The sequence below is a fragment of the Blennius ocellaris genome, assembly GCF_963422515.1.
Source record: "Blennius ocellaris genome assembly, chromosome: 4".
Classification (NCBI taxonomy): domain Eukaryota; kingdom Metazoa; phylum Chordata; class Actinopteri; order Blenniiformes; family Blenniidae; genus Blennius; species Blennius ocellaris.
The window spans coordinates 14,355,466-14,371,857 of NC_137653.1; the positions used below are offsets into that span (position 1 = coordinate 14,355,466).

Consider the following 16,392-nt stretch of genomic DNA (forward strand, 5'->3'; position numbering starts at 1 on the left):
AAATTTGCATTGTTCATTTTTACTGTCGTCTGAGGAAAGTGACTCCTTAAATGTTTATTTGTTGTGTATTGAGAAATGTTCTTGGATGTTATTTAAATTGACCATTTCCTCTGTTATGAAGTCAAATTTCACTTGTGTCAAGATGCAGAATTAGATGTTTTTTTTCTTTTTAAACAAATTTCAATATATTAAAGTACACAGGACATAAATGTAACAGATCCCTACTACTTGGTCAGGTCTTTGTATATTTTTTTTTAATGAAAAATCTAAACAGTTGGAGCAAATACTATATTCAGTGAGTGCATAGAGGTCACATACTATTAACACGAATACAGCGGTTCCTCCATAATATAAATGCAGATAAAAATGGCTCACATTCTAAAGGTTACATACCAACCAGTGTCTCCACTAGAAGGATAAACATTGCTTAGAGATGCATTGCTTCAGTGTTTTGACTGTGGATAATAACACAATGGCCACATTATCAGGTCCCGCGTGCTCAAAGGGCAACTCGCGGCACAGTTGAAGCTGATAATCAGCTCAGGGCCAGCCAGATACGGTCCCATCCTTATATAACACTGAGAGATAGTTTGTGTAGTACAACGTCAGAGGCCAGGAAAGACTTTGGTGAACCTAAAGGGGGAACTTTATCTAGACTTTGACCTGTGATAGTCATAGCCATTGCTGGCAGTAAAAAAAACATCTTCCACTCCAGCATATTCAGGCTTCACAGACACACGGATAGGAAAGTCCCTAATGCAATATGAGGCGATACACACAATGTGTGTTTTGCTTACATCGCATTAGGGACTTTGCACAAATGCAGCAGAGTTATATGCTCTGCAAAGTCCTGTGCACAAGCAGTTCTCGATGTTTCAATCTTTTGCACAAGAGCAGGGGTCTGCAACCTGCTGCTCTGGAGCGTTAACTACATGATACCTGAATAAACACTTGATCGTATTTTTGTTTTATTTACACATCCGAGTCGTCTTCAAAAGGAATTTTATCTCTTGGAAGAAAAAAAAAGGCTTTAAAAAAGGCACAATATAGTGTCGAAAATTGCTAAAATAACTATACTTTCTAAAAGGGAAAAAAAACCCCACTCCAGTTAACGAATCAGGGGCAGAGTGGTCAGAGCTGCACAAAACACTAGAATCCACTGCAAGCAGAATAAATCAAGAGTGTTTGGGAGTGACTCTTCACTTATTCTGCGACAAGTGACAAGATTTGATTTCAAAGTCAATAATATGACACTGTAGCCAGCAAGTTCATCAAGAGTCTGTGATTTCATACTGCTGAAAATACGTCATTCTGTTTTATTATGATGTTGATTTTATAACTTTAGTGACTGATAATGAGACTTAAGAAATGAAACCTTCCTTTATACTGTTGGTTTGCTTCAATATTCATATTTCTTGTACGAGTTGTGGTGGGGTCTGTCTGAGGGGGATGGCCAGGAGCTTTTGACTGAGGCAGACATGTTTAAATTTGTAATGTCATGGGCTCGTGGTGCTAAATGAAATATATATCAATGCAGATGAAAACAAAACAAAAACAAACTTGTCCATGTCCTTGCATAAGCAACAGTAGTCATGGCGCCCCCACCTGACTGGTTTTTATTTGGTCCTACTGGACTGAGGGGGCCATTACTGAATGACGTCAGGCTGTCCCTCCGCCCACCACTTCGATGAAAGTTGCCATAGTAACGGTTCACCAGAATCTGTCTCAGCGCCTCGCCCTGCAAGAGAAGACGGAAGGAAGGGATGTAATGATGCGATGTCAGCGTAGAGGTGAGAGAGGAGATTGTGTAACGAGGAAACAATCTTCTTCATTGATATATTGTACATTTTGGCTCGCCGCACTGAAACACACCACCGCCACTGAAAATGAAGCTCACTCACTATACTTTGCCATCAGTAGGGAAGCAACAAAATACCAACTTTTCGATGTGACTAAACAATAATGAGCCACAACAATATGTCCAGTGATAGGAGAACTGAGTTACATATTGTTTCTTATTGTGGCAGCTGTTGGTGGGTGAAACATATCAGGTAAGAAGTGAACATCTTATCCTCAAAGTTAAATGTGTTGGAACCATGAAAAATGATGAGTGCAAAGAACTGAGTGAGGGCCAAATTACGATGGCTCTATATGGGTGGATCAGATGATCTGCATATCTGTTTTTGTTGTTGTTCTTAATGCACTGACAAGGTCATGGACAGCCAAGGCTCATTTGTGCACGTGGAAAGGACAATCTGGCCTTTGGTGTACAATCAAACAGACAAGCTACTGGAATTCAAATGACTAAAGCTAATGAAGGTTTTCAATTTAAAAAATTGTTTTCTCAGAATACACAGTGCATTGTACTTTGGCCATGCCGACACCTGTTCATTGCAGAAAGTGCCAACAATGGCCACTTAAACATTAGTGACGATCCATGGAGCAATGGAAATGGTTAGTATGTAAATGACAAATTAACCCATTTAATGGATCGACAGCATCTTAAGGGCTCTGCACAACATCATACCTTTTATGGCACAAGCAGAACCCATGTAATAGCTATCAGGTGGTTATAAAGTTAATGGTGATCAGTGTGCAGTCCCAAAATGTTATAAACTTATTTCCGAGCACCACCTTTAGTTACAGCTTGAGGTTTACGCCTTTCACCACCCACCCGGCCGACCTTGTTAAGGTTATCTCAGCAAGCGGCGACCCTCTGTAGCGACAATGTGAGGTCCTGGTTTTCACTTACACGGACCTGGGGCCAGCCCTCCCACACTGTGACTCATCCGCTGTCGAGCTGGCAGCAGCACGATTTTGCTGTTGTTATGGCAACCGCAGCCCATAGCTACCTGTCAGACCTCCCATGGGATGAAGTAAAGGAAATGAAAGAGAAAGGTGTGTGTGTGTGTGTGTGTATGTGCACTCGTGTTTATGTGCACCTAATTGTGAGCTGTGGGTGGTCCCTGATAGACGACGGAGGCATTATGTAAGCTTCGCTGCCATAGTTTTCCTCCCAGGGTCACGGCTGGTGTATGTAGGAGGTTTGAAGAACACTGCTCTCCTCTTTGTCTAGCACAAGTAATCAGGTGTATGCAGTGTGTGCGTTAACAGTTGCAGTGCAAAGATTTTCCTTTCTCTGGATCGGTGATTCAGGAGTCAAAGACAATGGCGTCTTGTCCTGTCATCTAACCTGTCAATAATAAAGTGAGAACCTGGTTAATGATTGGCAGCAAATACAAGAAGGAGGATTTTAGACTTCATCAATTTGGATGATGAAACACAAATACACGCACGCACACATACAGTTTTTCTTGACGATTAGTAAAGAAGAAGTTACTCTGGGTTTGTTTATCAGAGCCAAATAATTGTTTAAAAAGAAAAAAAAAAATCACATCAGATTCCCTCCCTGCCTCTTCCTGTAAAACGGTGTCGTATATCTGATGACTCATCCCACATTCAAGGGCATCCAATAGAATTATGAATGCAGCCTGACCGGATTCTCCTCTGCACCAACAGCAGTGCTGCCTCAAACTGGAGGGCCATATACCATTCTCAAGATTACATAAATAAATATGATTGATTCAGAAACCACACACACACACACGCGCACACACGCACACACACACACACACACACACACAGGTGGCAGAGCTAGCGATGTCTTAAGGTGTGCATTCATTTCATACCTACAGTCAATGAACAGACCTGTTTGCAAAGTAATGTTCTCTTCTTGCAGAGGATAATTACATATCGATAAACTAAAATCGATAGTGTTACTCTGAAGCACCGGTATCGGTGCCAGACACTTTTATAGACATGCCTGAGGCCAAGTGGAGTCTCTGCATTACATAAACACCATTACAAAGAGAGAAGCATGTTTTCCTTGCTTCAGTTAAACAATAGCTGTGACTGATTAGTTGGGTGTAACTTGAAGCAGAAAGTGGGGTGGGGGGTGGGGTGGGGGGGTCAGAAGCACAATAAGGAACCAGGGTAACTTTTTTCATTTAAGATGCAATATTTCTGTATACAAATCCACTTGCTGTCAGAGTTTTTTTTTAGTTTAGTTGCAGTGCCGTTACAAGTACATACCCTCTTTTGGTCCTCCAACAGCTTCTCAGGCTGGTTCTGATCCAGCTGCTGGGTGCAGTGAGCAGTGTGAGCACAGTGGTCCAACAGATACAAACACAGGGTTAGTATTCATGCAGCACAGAGGAGGCAACTGTCAGGCTAATAACCACGTCATGTTCGCATTCAGCCGCTTCAAGTGCAAGCAAACGTCTGCGCGAAGAGAGGTGCCATGCTTTTACTGCGAGGCCAAAACCCAGGGAAACATTACAACAGGGACAGGAGACGTGTGCAGGGCTGAACTTTAAATGGACTTTTGATGCATGTTGGGGTTAAAATATGATGGTCACTTACAGAATCTGGACAGCAAATATGTAGATATTCATTTCATCATTTCAGGACACCACATTTAAGTAATAAGACGTATCTTTCACTTAATGATGATTATAGCCAGTATCATTAGTCGCATTAAATGAGGATTACCTAATTTCATCAATTCATGATTTTGTTGTTACAGTTTTCAAGACAAAGACAGAGTTCCTATTTAAGTCTCCTTTGATTATTCAATTTCATGTTTTTAGTGCAACTATCCATTCTTCTAAGACCTATCTGCCGTGTTTCATTAGGAGGTGAAATACGTGTGTATTGAAGTGTGAAGCACGAGGATTAAGCAAGTGATTTATTCTCTGGGGATAATTACCTTCTCACCTGGAAAAACATCTGGCGTATTAATAAAAGCGACAGCACCAGTTACATTGGCAGCCAGTCAAAAGCTTTTTTGAGTGATTCAACGGCCTTTTATTTGGCGCTCAAACCAGAACCCTCTTGAGTTTGTCGTCATGAAGTCTTGAACGTCGGCCAAAACACAGTTACTCCCTGAAGCTGTCATGACTTGCTGCATACTCACAAAAGGCAATTTCTTTATAATGCAGATCATTTCCCACTCATTCATAATAGACTCACCGCTTACATACCAGGTCATGCCAGTTGGAAATTTGCGTTCTACTTTTACGTCAGTGAACAGTTTTTCCTCGAGAATCAACACAACTGAATACCTCTGGAAGTTTTTTTTCCAGTATATTTTCTGCCTTATGAACGTCACTCATAACACAAAGAAGTAGCAACGTGTCTAAGCGCAACAGCTTTCAACTAAAAAGCCTGTATTTCTAAAAGACTAAAGTCTGATTTCTTATTAACCCATTTCTAATGATTTACCACACATTTCCCAAAGTGCGGTATTTAAAAAAAAAAAACACGTCACCCAAACAATAGAAATTCAGACCAGACAACATTTGGCAGTAAAAACGTGGCACCTGTATGTACAGTGTGTGCTCACCACAGAAAAAAAAAAGAAACTGCTTAAACAGCGAAGCTCCAGATACATTGTTATGTAAAAAGACACACGAGGAGGGGCAGGAGAGCGGGGAAAAGAGAGGCAAGGGGCAATGAGGTTAGAGTTACATAATCGCTCCAAAAGAAACCAGGCCACTAAACCGACGGCACGGGGCTGCTCACAGTGGCCATCTGTCACCCAAAAAACACAGAGGGCAACAATGAGAGGAGAGATGACAAGAAAGGAAAATAAGCAAAACATACTATGGGCAGATTTACATTGTTCATATGAAACATGCACTTAAAAAAAAAAAAAAAAAGCTTTCACTTTTGATGGATTGCTCTGCTCTGTTCAAAGTTTAGCACCGTGAGTATAGTTTAATGCCCTTCCTCAGCTAAAACACACGACTGAAAACCACATTCGATTTAACAGGCGGGGCCAAATCAAGCTGAAGAATGTGAGAGGCAGCCATACTGAAAAGTTAACCATGTGAATGACATAACTGTAGACAAAGCACCGATGAGGTGGATCAACATTACTTTTCCAAGGAGATATTTACCCAACGAGCATGAAGCGAAGAGCCCTGAAAAGATATAAAAAAAAAAAAAAAAAAAAAAAAAAAAAAAATCTTTCACAATTTGTTTAGTTTGAAAAAGTGTTTACAAGTATGTAACAATAAGAATCCTCACAACTGAAATCCTTACAATAATAAGTTTTCTGACTCTTAATAAAGTGGAAAAAGCTTTTTTAAAGCAGGTAACAGCTATGAAAGATATGGATTGCGTTTGTTATTCTGTGTGTGGGTAGGGGGGGATGAAAAAAGCAGCATGAGGCAGAGTGAGAAAATGGCAGGCACACCGTGTGAAAGATAAAGGGAAAAAACAGGATATAGTCACATCAATTCACGAGAAAAGAAAAAAAATTGTGGCTTTTCACAACATTATATTTAAAGGCTACATGAATAAGTTTGTAATTCATGTATTAGTTTTGCAGCATCTTAATTATTGCTGAATTCCAACCAGGCTTCTGCTAAAAATGCACCCATTTTAACTGTTAAAAAAGAAAAAAAAAAACTTCACACAGACACAACAACTGATCTGATCTGATCTGCAGACAATATGGAGGGATCAGAGTTCTGCAGCGGGTCGGGAGAGACGTGGCCAGGACTCACAAACTGGATGGTCCTTTCTCACCGTCGCCACATCAAACTGCACAGCAACATGCTGATCAGATGTAGATGTGTACATTGAATCACCCCGCACCTCGCCACACGCCACATACCACACGCCACACGCCACACGCCACACCACACCGCAGAATAACCCCTCACAGCTGCCACGTCCACCAAACTGGAATCTCCCTGGGGCAAACCCCCGATCAGTTTAACACGTCGAGGTATAAACTGAAAGGAAATAAATGCACGCTCAGGAAGTCCATAATGCTTTTTTTTGTTGTTGTTTTTTTTTTTTAAGTGCATATATAAATGTGTCTTTGCATGATGATGCCGGATCGTGTTTGAATCAGCAGTGCGTCGCTTGAAAACTGCGGTTTACCACTGCACTGCTTGTTGTGTGCAGACAGAGAGGCAGACTAAATTAAAAGACTGCACTCTGTCATTTGCATTGCTACTGACCCACTTGAACACCAAAACTGTAAAATGATTTTCTGTCTTGACCATTAAGGGCACAGCACAGATGTGCGAGTGAGCTAAAACGGGTTGTGTGGATTAAAAAAAAAAAAAAATGCAGATCACATTCCATCTAAAAAAAAAACCAAAACTAAATAAAAACAACAACAACAAAAAGCATGGTGCTAAAGATAGATGGTTCCTCTCAGTCAATCTCGTGACACGTTTGTCTCTGGAAGAAAAGGGAAGGTGAATGGAATGAAACATGCTTAACTTTTTACATGAAGGAGTTGCATAACTGATTTTCCTGGACCACACGCACAAGAGGCCAGGTAAGGAGGGTGGCTTTTAAGTAATAATAAAAAAAAAAACAACAACAATTCTGTGCATCCTGAACCCATCTGGCTCTTATATAAGTCTTTAGTAACAGAGCAATGGATGTAACTGATAATCGTCTCGCTGACATTTGGAAAATGGGGTGGCATTTACATTCCGACATTTTGATTATAAAAGAAACTCAACACTGTGTACAATGTCAGTGAGTGGGAACCAGCAACATGTGACCTACATAAGCAACAATTCCTGTTAAACAAGTGGCCATACTCGGTCATTTCCTCTTAAATTACGTGCTTCAACATCTGCACACAACCACATAAAAAAATCCCCCCAAAAAACAAACAAATTGATTAGGCTTATGCATGGTGCATGTATGTTTGCATTCATATATATATATATATTTTTAAAGGGCATGTAAGGAAGTGGTGAATGTTTGCAGTCGTAAAAGAATTGTGTCATAACTTAAAGAGGCCAAAAGAGGAAAATGGGTGAGTGAAAAAATCAAGGTTATGACATGGGAGAGCTACATTTAGGTTTGCTTTCAACTGCTACTCTCACTTCAGAGCGGCTTTTCATGTGTAGACAGGATATAAAGCGTTTGATGAGAGAGAGAGAGAGAGAGAGAGAGAGAGAGAGAGAGAGAGAGAGAAAACTCATGCAAACGACCTCTTCTCACTCACACCCTTTTCTTGTGTAAAACTTTGCATTCAGACACACAAACAGGTGTGCACACTCACACACACGAGCGGTGTGGGTAAACAGCTCCTCCACACTTTTATTGGCAATTACTGCTGAAGGTCACACATCAGCGGCGGGGCTGAGTTCCAGGAAAAAAAAAAAAAAAAAAAAAAAGCCAGGATCTTATGTAACCTCAGCCCAGAGTTGGCAGAGGCCCAGGAATCGTGCAGCTTGCAGGCAATGAAAACTAGGACACAGCCCCTCGCATTCATTATTAAGCACACTTCTCCGGGAAGAACACGGCGACAGCGCCCCCTAACGGTGCGCAGAGGGGATGCAGGGGAAACACCCAGCAGAGTTGGATAGTGCAACACCTGCATGAAATGAGGAAGACGTTTATCCGTTTTACCATCATCATAAGAGGATCTTTTTTTTATTTTTTTATTTAAAAGTACCACACAGGAAGAGTAGGTCAGGGTGAACTGATACACCGATGCCACTATGCAGTCTTAGTAAGTTATTATAATACTGAGGTACTTAGGCAAGTAATTTCCTATTAAAGTACATTCATAATGATGTTGGGGTTGATGTTAAGTAATATTTATATATCACAAAGACTTTACATACACTGGACAAAAGACTGGGAAAAAGAACCTACAAAGACTAACAATGTATTGCTATAAATATATTAAAATGTTTTGTTTTATTATTTGTGATTTGAGCTAATGAGTCATCATAGCAATGTAAAACATAGTATCTAAAAATATTTTTTCAATTAATAAATTCTAACAAATGAATTAATAAATTCATTTTTTTTCAAAAGGGGCAATCATTGTCGCGTCTGAAAAATCCTTAAATCATTTTAGCTTCTTTGTTATGAATTTATAAATAACTGACATAGCGAATAACTCTTCAATAATTCCCTAAATTGACCAGAGTATCTTTTATTTCCATGCCTACATGTTCTTGAAAACTCATTTTCACAGGTTTTCAACCTAGTTTTAATGAAAGATGCATGCTTGGTTTGTTTGTTTTTTTTTAAATCAACCTGCCACTGAAATGTCGAGTAAACATGTCCTGAAATGACTCCACTTTAACAAACATTTTGGCCAAATGTCTGCCTTTGAGGACAGTGAGCAGACACAAGCGCAGCACTGGCAGGAGGCCCGGCCAGCAGTGACTCACCTCAGGAAGTTGAGATAACTACACTGTGTTGAGTAACATGCAGTCAGCCACAGCACACATCTCCCATCATCTCTCTATCCCATCATTTTCAATTAATCTACATGCAGTTTAATGGCAGACAATGCAGCGGACGTTTTAAGCCGAATTACAGTACCACTGTTTGTCACCAGCTGTGCCTAGAGCCCCCACACAGCCACGACAGCGGCTAAAATACTGCTACAGGCCTGCTAATACACTATCAGGCAGATGTAACAGACAGAAGCTCAGGGAAACGAGGCCATGAATAGAAGAAAAGGAGAAACAACCTTAGGCATATCCATCTCATCATCAAAGGCCCTGAGCTGAAAGAGAACAAGGTTTGAAGTGTTAGATAACCACACAGGAAGGAGGAAGGTAAAGCAGAGGTCATTGGAACCGAATGACATGTTAGTCAGGTGGTGAAGTACTTCAGCAGCAGAGAGGAACCACATTTGTCAAGAGATAGCATCCAAAGTGTGTAGCTTTAGTGCAGTCACTCTGGTTGAAAGACAGAGGGGTGACTTGTGCCTGTATACTGACTGCAGATGTGACGGTGACGGAGAGGACAAGCCAGAGGACAGGCAGTGTGTGTGTGAGCTGCATTCAGTGTGAGTCCTGTGATGTCATGTCAAGTAACACCATGTATCTTACTAAAGTGCTAATGTGGACCAATTTATTGTCATTGCACATCAACTCGTGCTCATTTCTTGGATCAAACTGTTCCAACTTGTTGGATCATTCCACTTGCTATCCGATCCTATACTGACATTTTAACTAATGATTGATAAAACTCTGTGTGCATTAATTCACCAAAAGAATATCTGCGTGTATCACTGTGGGAGGAGACTGAATTGTTCTGTGCTGCCTTCGGAGCTGGATATATGATCATGGATCAAGAAACATTTCATGGGTGACAGCGGCTACACTGTGGTCACATTCAGTTTCACAATGGCTTAATCAAATGTTGCATAATGTCATCAAGGGCAACTAAACAGACTCTAGAGTACACCCCCTAATGTTGGCATTTTCTACCAAAAGAAATACAGAAAGAATTGAAAATGCCAATATAATCGTGACACCTTTGTTTACCTCTCACACACGCATGCAGACACACATAGTACATATAATCCATAGACGTACTTTATTGCGTCATGACATGTACTGTTATATATTAAATGTTCCCCTCTTCCTCTGCATTCTTTGCATGCTATCCCACTTCACTGCTGCAACATCAGGACCTTTCATGTTGTGGGAGTAATAGGCGAATAGAAATCGCCGAGATAAACTATCAATACATTATATTCAAAAACAGTCAAAAACTGTACGTACATTTGTATTGTGCATTGTGGTGGTCCAATAAAAAAATAGCATAGGAAGTTGGTTATTTTTAATTATTTGACTAATAGAAAACTGCAGGGTTTCTAAGTTATTAGAACTTATTCAATTGTTTTTGGATATGTATACATGTTTATGTATAAATTCCATATAGATGGATGTATAACAATAACTGCTATATTATCAAATGCAAAGATTCCTTTCTTAGTTGTTGTTGTTGTTTTTTGTTGTTGTTTTTTTTAAATTAATTCCAATTAACCAACCAATCGATCTTTGTCCATTCTTGGCAAACATCACCTACCTTCTCCCCATAGCCTCTGTCCTTTGTCATCATCTCACGAAGTGTTTGCAGAACTTTTATGCACAGCCTCTCTTCATTTTCCTCCAGCAGCTGCTTGGTATGTTTGATCAGTCTGCAAAGACAGAGTAGCACTTGAGTATATTTTAACTCGTGTATGCCCAGTTGTGAAGTTGCCCGATATTTGTTTCGCTTACTTGCATATAAAGCCTCCACTCTCACACTTTTTGCGCGACTCTGTGTTTTCCGGGAAGAGCAGCTCGGGCCGATGAAGCACATCCACCAGAACTGAAAGCTCAGCCTGGACCAACGGACGCAGACGATCCTCAAGAGCTGACACGATGTCCTACATTTCAGACAAAGAGTTGGCATTAAAGTAAATATTGATTACATTTTGATGACCAAATATTAAATTAATAAACCAACAGACAGCTTCACCTGCAGCCTCTCAATGATGTTCCTGTAGTCTCGTGATGCAGTTACGATGGAGTCTCTTCGAGCGGCATTGCGAGCAGAAAGCCTCCAGCTCATGGCGGTCTTCTGAACGATGTTATTGGATTTCACAAATAGGTTGTTTACCTGGTTGTCCAGGTCCACGGGTATTGCTATCGCTCTGCCTTTCGCTGGTGTACGTACAATGGCACAAAAAAGGATAATAAGTAGAATCAAGATCAATTTGATTCAATTGATAACTAGAATGAAGTTGACTTAATATTACATCTGCAATTATTGAGGTGTCACAGGAGGTTTTTGTCTTACCAACATCAGACAGCACTTTAATGCAGTTCTCAACAGAGCCCTTCTGGATTGGGATCAGCCAGTTGCAATGATAGACCCTGAACACTGCCTGCAGCAGCTGCACAAAGACAGGCTGCCGAGTCTGAGGGCATCAAACCAGGGGGAAAAAAAGACAGAGAGAGACCATTGATCAATACTTTATCTAGGTAGAAGTTAAATGACCCTGACAGGAAAAAGTGTCCAAGTCCCGTCTGCAACTATAAGGACCACCGCCACTGTGTTTCACTAACACACACAAACACACAAACAGACTCACACACAGTACAGTTGATGGTTTCTATCTTCCCGGACAAATATAAATCTCACCCAGTGAAAATCCGTCACATGTACTTCGACAGAGTACTCACACACAAACATGAGAAGCAACAAGCTACACAATTTGTCATCTGAAACAACAAACTATGTTTGGAAACACCCAGTTTGAGTTCATCACTGAATTCAATTTCAATACCTTAAATATTTTCCCCAACAGAGAAGCCTGTAGCAAACAAGACAAGTAGTAAAAAAATAAAACATGGATGAGCAATGATGAAGATTAGTTCACAAATGACACTTAACAGGATAATAATTTATTGGGAGACTGACATACTTGGTGATATTTCACTTGTTAATCTACAAATGAAGTCATATCATTGTTATACAACTTCATAAAACCAGAATAAGACAAAGGGATCATTTAAATGATTCATAGCTGGTGAAAAGTGTATATATATATATATATATATATATATATATATATATATATATATACACACACACACATACAAAAACACCTTTCTAGATTGTTTTCATTATTATTAAAGAGAATATGTGAACAAATGACAGGCAGCCAAATCAACATGAGAGCACTAAAATAATAAGTCGATGAAGTGCTTGATATATTTTGTTATAAAACTTCTGTTCTAAAAATAAAGGGAACAACAAAGGACATGATTAATCAGGACAACAGGATGCCAACTATCACAGACACAACTAACTATCTCAACTTAGTCATGGTTGGCAGAGCTCTTTGGACATTACAAACACGTCCGTGATAAACACATGGGAATTGGAAAAGGAGGACATTCCTTCCCTGAAAGGACTCCCAATGATGTCAATCAGCAGATCCAATTCTCAGAAACTCTGAGAATTTCACCATTTGTGGAAGCAGCACCCATGAGCAGCACTTCACAGATGATTGCAATCTGAAGAGTTTCTCCGCCCTCTGTTTAAAGTTAGAAAGGGGAGCTACGATATGCTCTTGCTGTACTCACATTTGTTCTGATAGCCACCTTTAACACCACAAGAATTGTACAGAGGACATTAGTTTGTATTTACATATGAATGTAAAGATATGGTATCGGCGTCTAACATACATAAAAGGGACCGGGACAAAACTATAAGAGAAGTACACAATTCACATCTACTCTGTTCATTTTGGGAGTAAAACTTAGCTGATGTCAATACATTACTGTGCGTACATTTTAGAGGATTGTAAAACAAACCGAAAAAACGAAAAAGGGGGAATTATGGTTTTGTAATTTATAAAACTATAAACTAATAACTAATAAAATATGAATACGCCGAAAGACAATCAGTCAGAGACAAATTATAGAGCACTTTGGTTTTTAGTACACTTGCACACACACTTATTTTTAAGTATCTCTGCAGGACGATTCTTCCAAACAGACTTGGGATTGGACCACAGATGTTTTGCGTTTACAGGGTGGGTAAAGTCCATCTGTCTATTCTTACAATCCCAAAAAAGACCTTCCTATGGAGGCCACACTATCACACCTAGGACCCATTGTCATTTTTAGCTCCAATGAGTTGGTGTCTTGATTCAAAGTAAATCTGAAGCCTCTCAGATGCCTTCCTGATAGAGACACTTGATGGATCCTTTGCACTTTTACAAACACCTGCCTTAACGTTTTATACAGTACTGTATGTTTGGTCTATTTAAGGCTCTCCTACATGCTGCAGCTGGTGCTGTGACATGGTTACCTGCAGGCTGGTGCTCTGGTCAGAGAAAGGTGAGCTGAAGAAAGTGGTCACGATGCTCATGACTGTCTCGGTCACGTAGCGCTCCAGGATTGTGTCCGCATGCTTACGGTCACTTGTGTTGTTGCATACCTGAACACCAGAGAAGCAAGGAAACTGAAAATGTATCCCAATTTTCTTTTTCAATGTCTTCATTTCCAGAGTATAAGTCCATGAGGCATTTTCTTACCCTGCAAATATCAACGAGGAAGTTCTCGAAGAGTTTCCACATGTGGTTGGAAGTGTAGATCTCCTTCATTTCAACCTCAGTGTCCACATAGCAGTGGTTGAGGAAGTTGATATAAGCGATCTTCACCTTGAACATTGACATCAATGTGAAATCAGATTTCCAGCCAAATGCTACAAACTACAAAATCACAGAATGTGCATTTCTTGGTTCATTTTGATTGTTGGTTGATAAAGACTAAACAGCAAAGGGATCATTTTATGAAGGCAAAATGGAGTAACACAGCAGGTAAAGAAGTTCCAGCTTCAGCAACTAAAACAACAAAAAGCTTCAAATCTTCTTTGAAGCCAGTGGCGGTGGAAGAAAGTGAAACATATTTGATGCAGCAGTTAATATACCAAATGGATTTGATCAGAATCAAAGTCTCTGTATCTACAAACGTGTTTGCTTCATACACAGTCTCCATGTGTCAAACCTTCAGAGTTGCTTCACGTGATTCATATCTCACCTCTGGGATGCAGTCTTCATGGGTCACCACGCGCACTATGTCATCCAGCGGTAACAAGGAGTTACACTTGATCTCAGTGTAGACGTTCTTGCCTTCTGTGCAGACGGCCAAGAGCTCCACCAGGTGTATGTGGTACATGAGGGGGCTGTTCTCATCCATGCGGTCCCTCTCTGATCGCATCATTTGAACCAGGGTCTGGAACGATGCGCGGTCATTATAAAAGACCAGAACATCTTCACCAGCATTCACCAGCTGTAGGAGACAGCAAACACATCTTTAGATGATGAGATGAAGAGAAGCATCACTGAAACACACTTCAAAATAGAGTTAAAAAAGAAAAAGAAAAAAGAAGCAGGACCTCAGCCATGACAATGTCTTGACATTTTTTGATGAACTTGTTCTCTGCTTTGACAATTGTCTGCAAGAACTTGAGGTACTGGACATTGCGACCGTGTGTTTCGATGCAGTGGACAAAGTGCTGAACCACACGCTCATTGATTTCACTGCACAGCTGGAAGTTGTTCATGAAGATATGCTGCATAGTGACGGCTTCTAAGATCTGGATGAGAGGACAAACAAAGCAGAGGCAGAGAAAAAGTTTGCTGTTTAAAGTCAAAACAATATGGTTGCTTTTTTTCCAGTCAAACTGTGGCTATTGTGCAGAACAGCTCACCCCTGGGTTAAGAAAGAGATTGATGTGCTTGTGCAGCAGGGCTTGGTTCTGCTGGTTTCCAGCACAGAAGTTCTGTAGAAACTGATGGGCAAGCTTCATGATATCCTGCATGCGCAAATCTTCCCCCTAAGAATGTGATGAAATAAACATCAGGCCATTTGCATTAAAAAAAAAAAAGCATGGCAGTGAGGAGCATTTTAAATAATTAGAGTGACTGATACCTTTTCATAGGGGATCTGAAGGAGCTCCAGCACCACAGCATGAGCCCCCATGTTCCTCAACAGTCTCTGCTGTTGTTTCCTGCTCTTTCTACCCGACAGACCTTCTTGGACACACAACCTGCTGAGACGCAGCAGGATCTGCAAGAAAGTACAGACAAGTCAAGGGAAAAAAATAATCTGTAAAATGAATCTGTTTTTAGGGCTGTAAGAAAACAGCCATTATGGGGAGATATACATAGATAATTAGAATGTTTGTACCTCCTTTACCACTCTATAGTTGTAGCTGCTTGTGGTTTCTGGTTTCTTTGGTTTGTCTGTTCCCCCAGACAGTCCCTGCAGAAGATTTCATGAAAAAAAAAAACTAAATTAGACAATGTCACCTGACTGCGGTGGAGATACTTGGCGCCGGCTGTGCTTCCAGGGTCAACACTTTGGTTTTAATAATATATAACACACTCTACCTTTTTATGTACCGACTCAGAGGAGAGCACCTCTGCCACATCCATGCCCTCATCCGGCCCCTGCCTCTTGTACACCCAGAGCTCAGACTTCTCTACAATAGAGCGCAGCTGGTCCAAGTCTGACTTTATTTGTTTGTAATTTTCCACATCTTGGCTGGTGACCAACAACTGGACCTGTTGAAATAGAAAGTGAATGCAATACAGCAGCCGAATAGGAAATATAGCTACCCCGACGCTGATTACAACAAAGAAAAGGTAAAGGAGGATTAACTGCTATTGTAGGTGTGAATAGTGATTAAAGTACCTGCTTGAATGCCTGAAGAACCTCCTGTCTTTGGCTGAAGTGCCTGAAGAGCAGATGTAGGGCTCTGGACACCAGAGGAGGATAATCGTGCATGGTTAAGTGGAGCAGCACTCTCAGGAAAGTTCGGCCACCATGATCATCCAGGTCCAATGGGGTGTTCTCTTCACTAGATACATGCGGAATGCACAAATATGAATACATGCTATTTTGGTTAGTATACGACCGTTTTCTCTATTTAAACGGTCATTACCTTCCACCAAAAATCCCCTCAGCCTGCTCTTCGATGTGCTCAAAATCCAAAGCCCCTGCAAATGTAAAAAGGCTTTAATTTGACTGAACCAAC

At 40.6% G+C, this 16,392-nt stretch overlaps 1 protein-coding gene across 1 annotated transcript in view; it reads right to left on the reverse strand.

Moving 5' to 3' along the window:
- LOC308129042 (inositol 1,4,5-trisphosphate-gated calcium channel ITPR1-like) overlaps positions 1 to 16,392 on the reverse strand; it is a 64,913-nt gene that overhangs the window by 25,898 nt on the left and 22,623 nt on the right. The window contains 17 exon segments of the mRNA XM_080494794.1: positions 1,606 to 1,738; positions 4,093 to 4,140; positions 9,533 to 9,568; positions 10,882 to 10,993; positions 11,076 to 11,224; positions 11,317 to 11,501; positions 11,638 to 11,758; positions 13,660 to 13,788; positions 13,886 to 14,011; positions 14,391 to 14,642; positions 14,749 to 14,949; positions 15,064 to 15,189; positions 15,285 to 15,422; positions 15,543 to 15,617; positions 15,746 to 15,919; positions 16,050 to 16,215; positions 16,300 to 16,354. Of these exon segments, the coding sequence (XP_080350920.1) occupies positions 1,606 to 1,738; positions 4,093 to 4,140; positions 9,533 to 9,568; positions 10,882 to 10,993; positions 11,076 to 11,224; positions 11,317 to 11,501; positions 11,638 to 11,758; positions 13,660 to 13,788; positions 13,886 to 14,011; positions 14,391 to 14,642; positions 14,749 to 14,949; positions 15,064 to 15,189; positions 15,285 to 15,422; positions 15,543 to 15,617; positions 15,746 to 15,919; positions 16,050 to 16,215; positions 16,300 to 16,354 (2,226 nt within the window).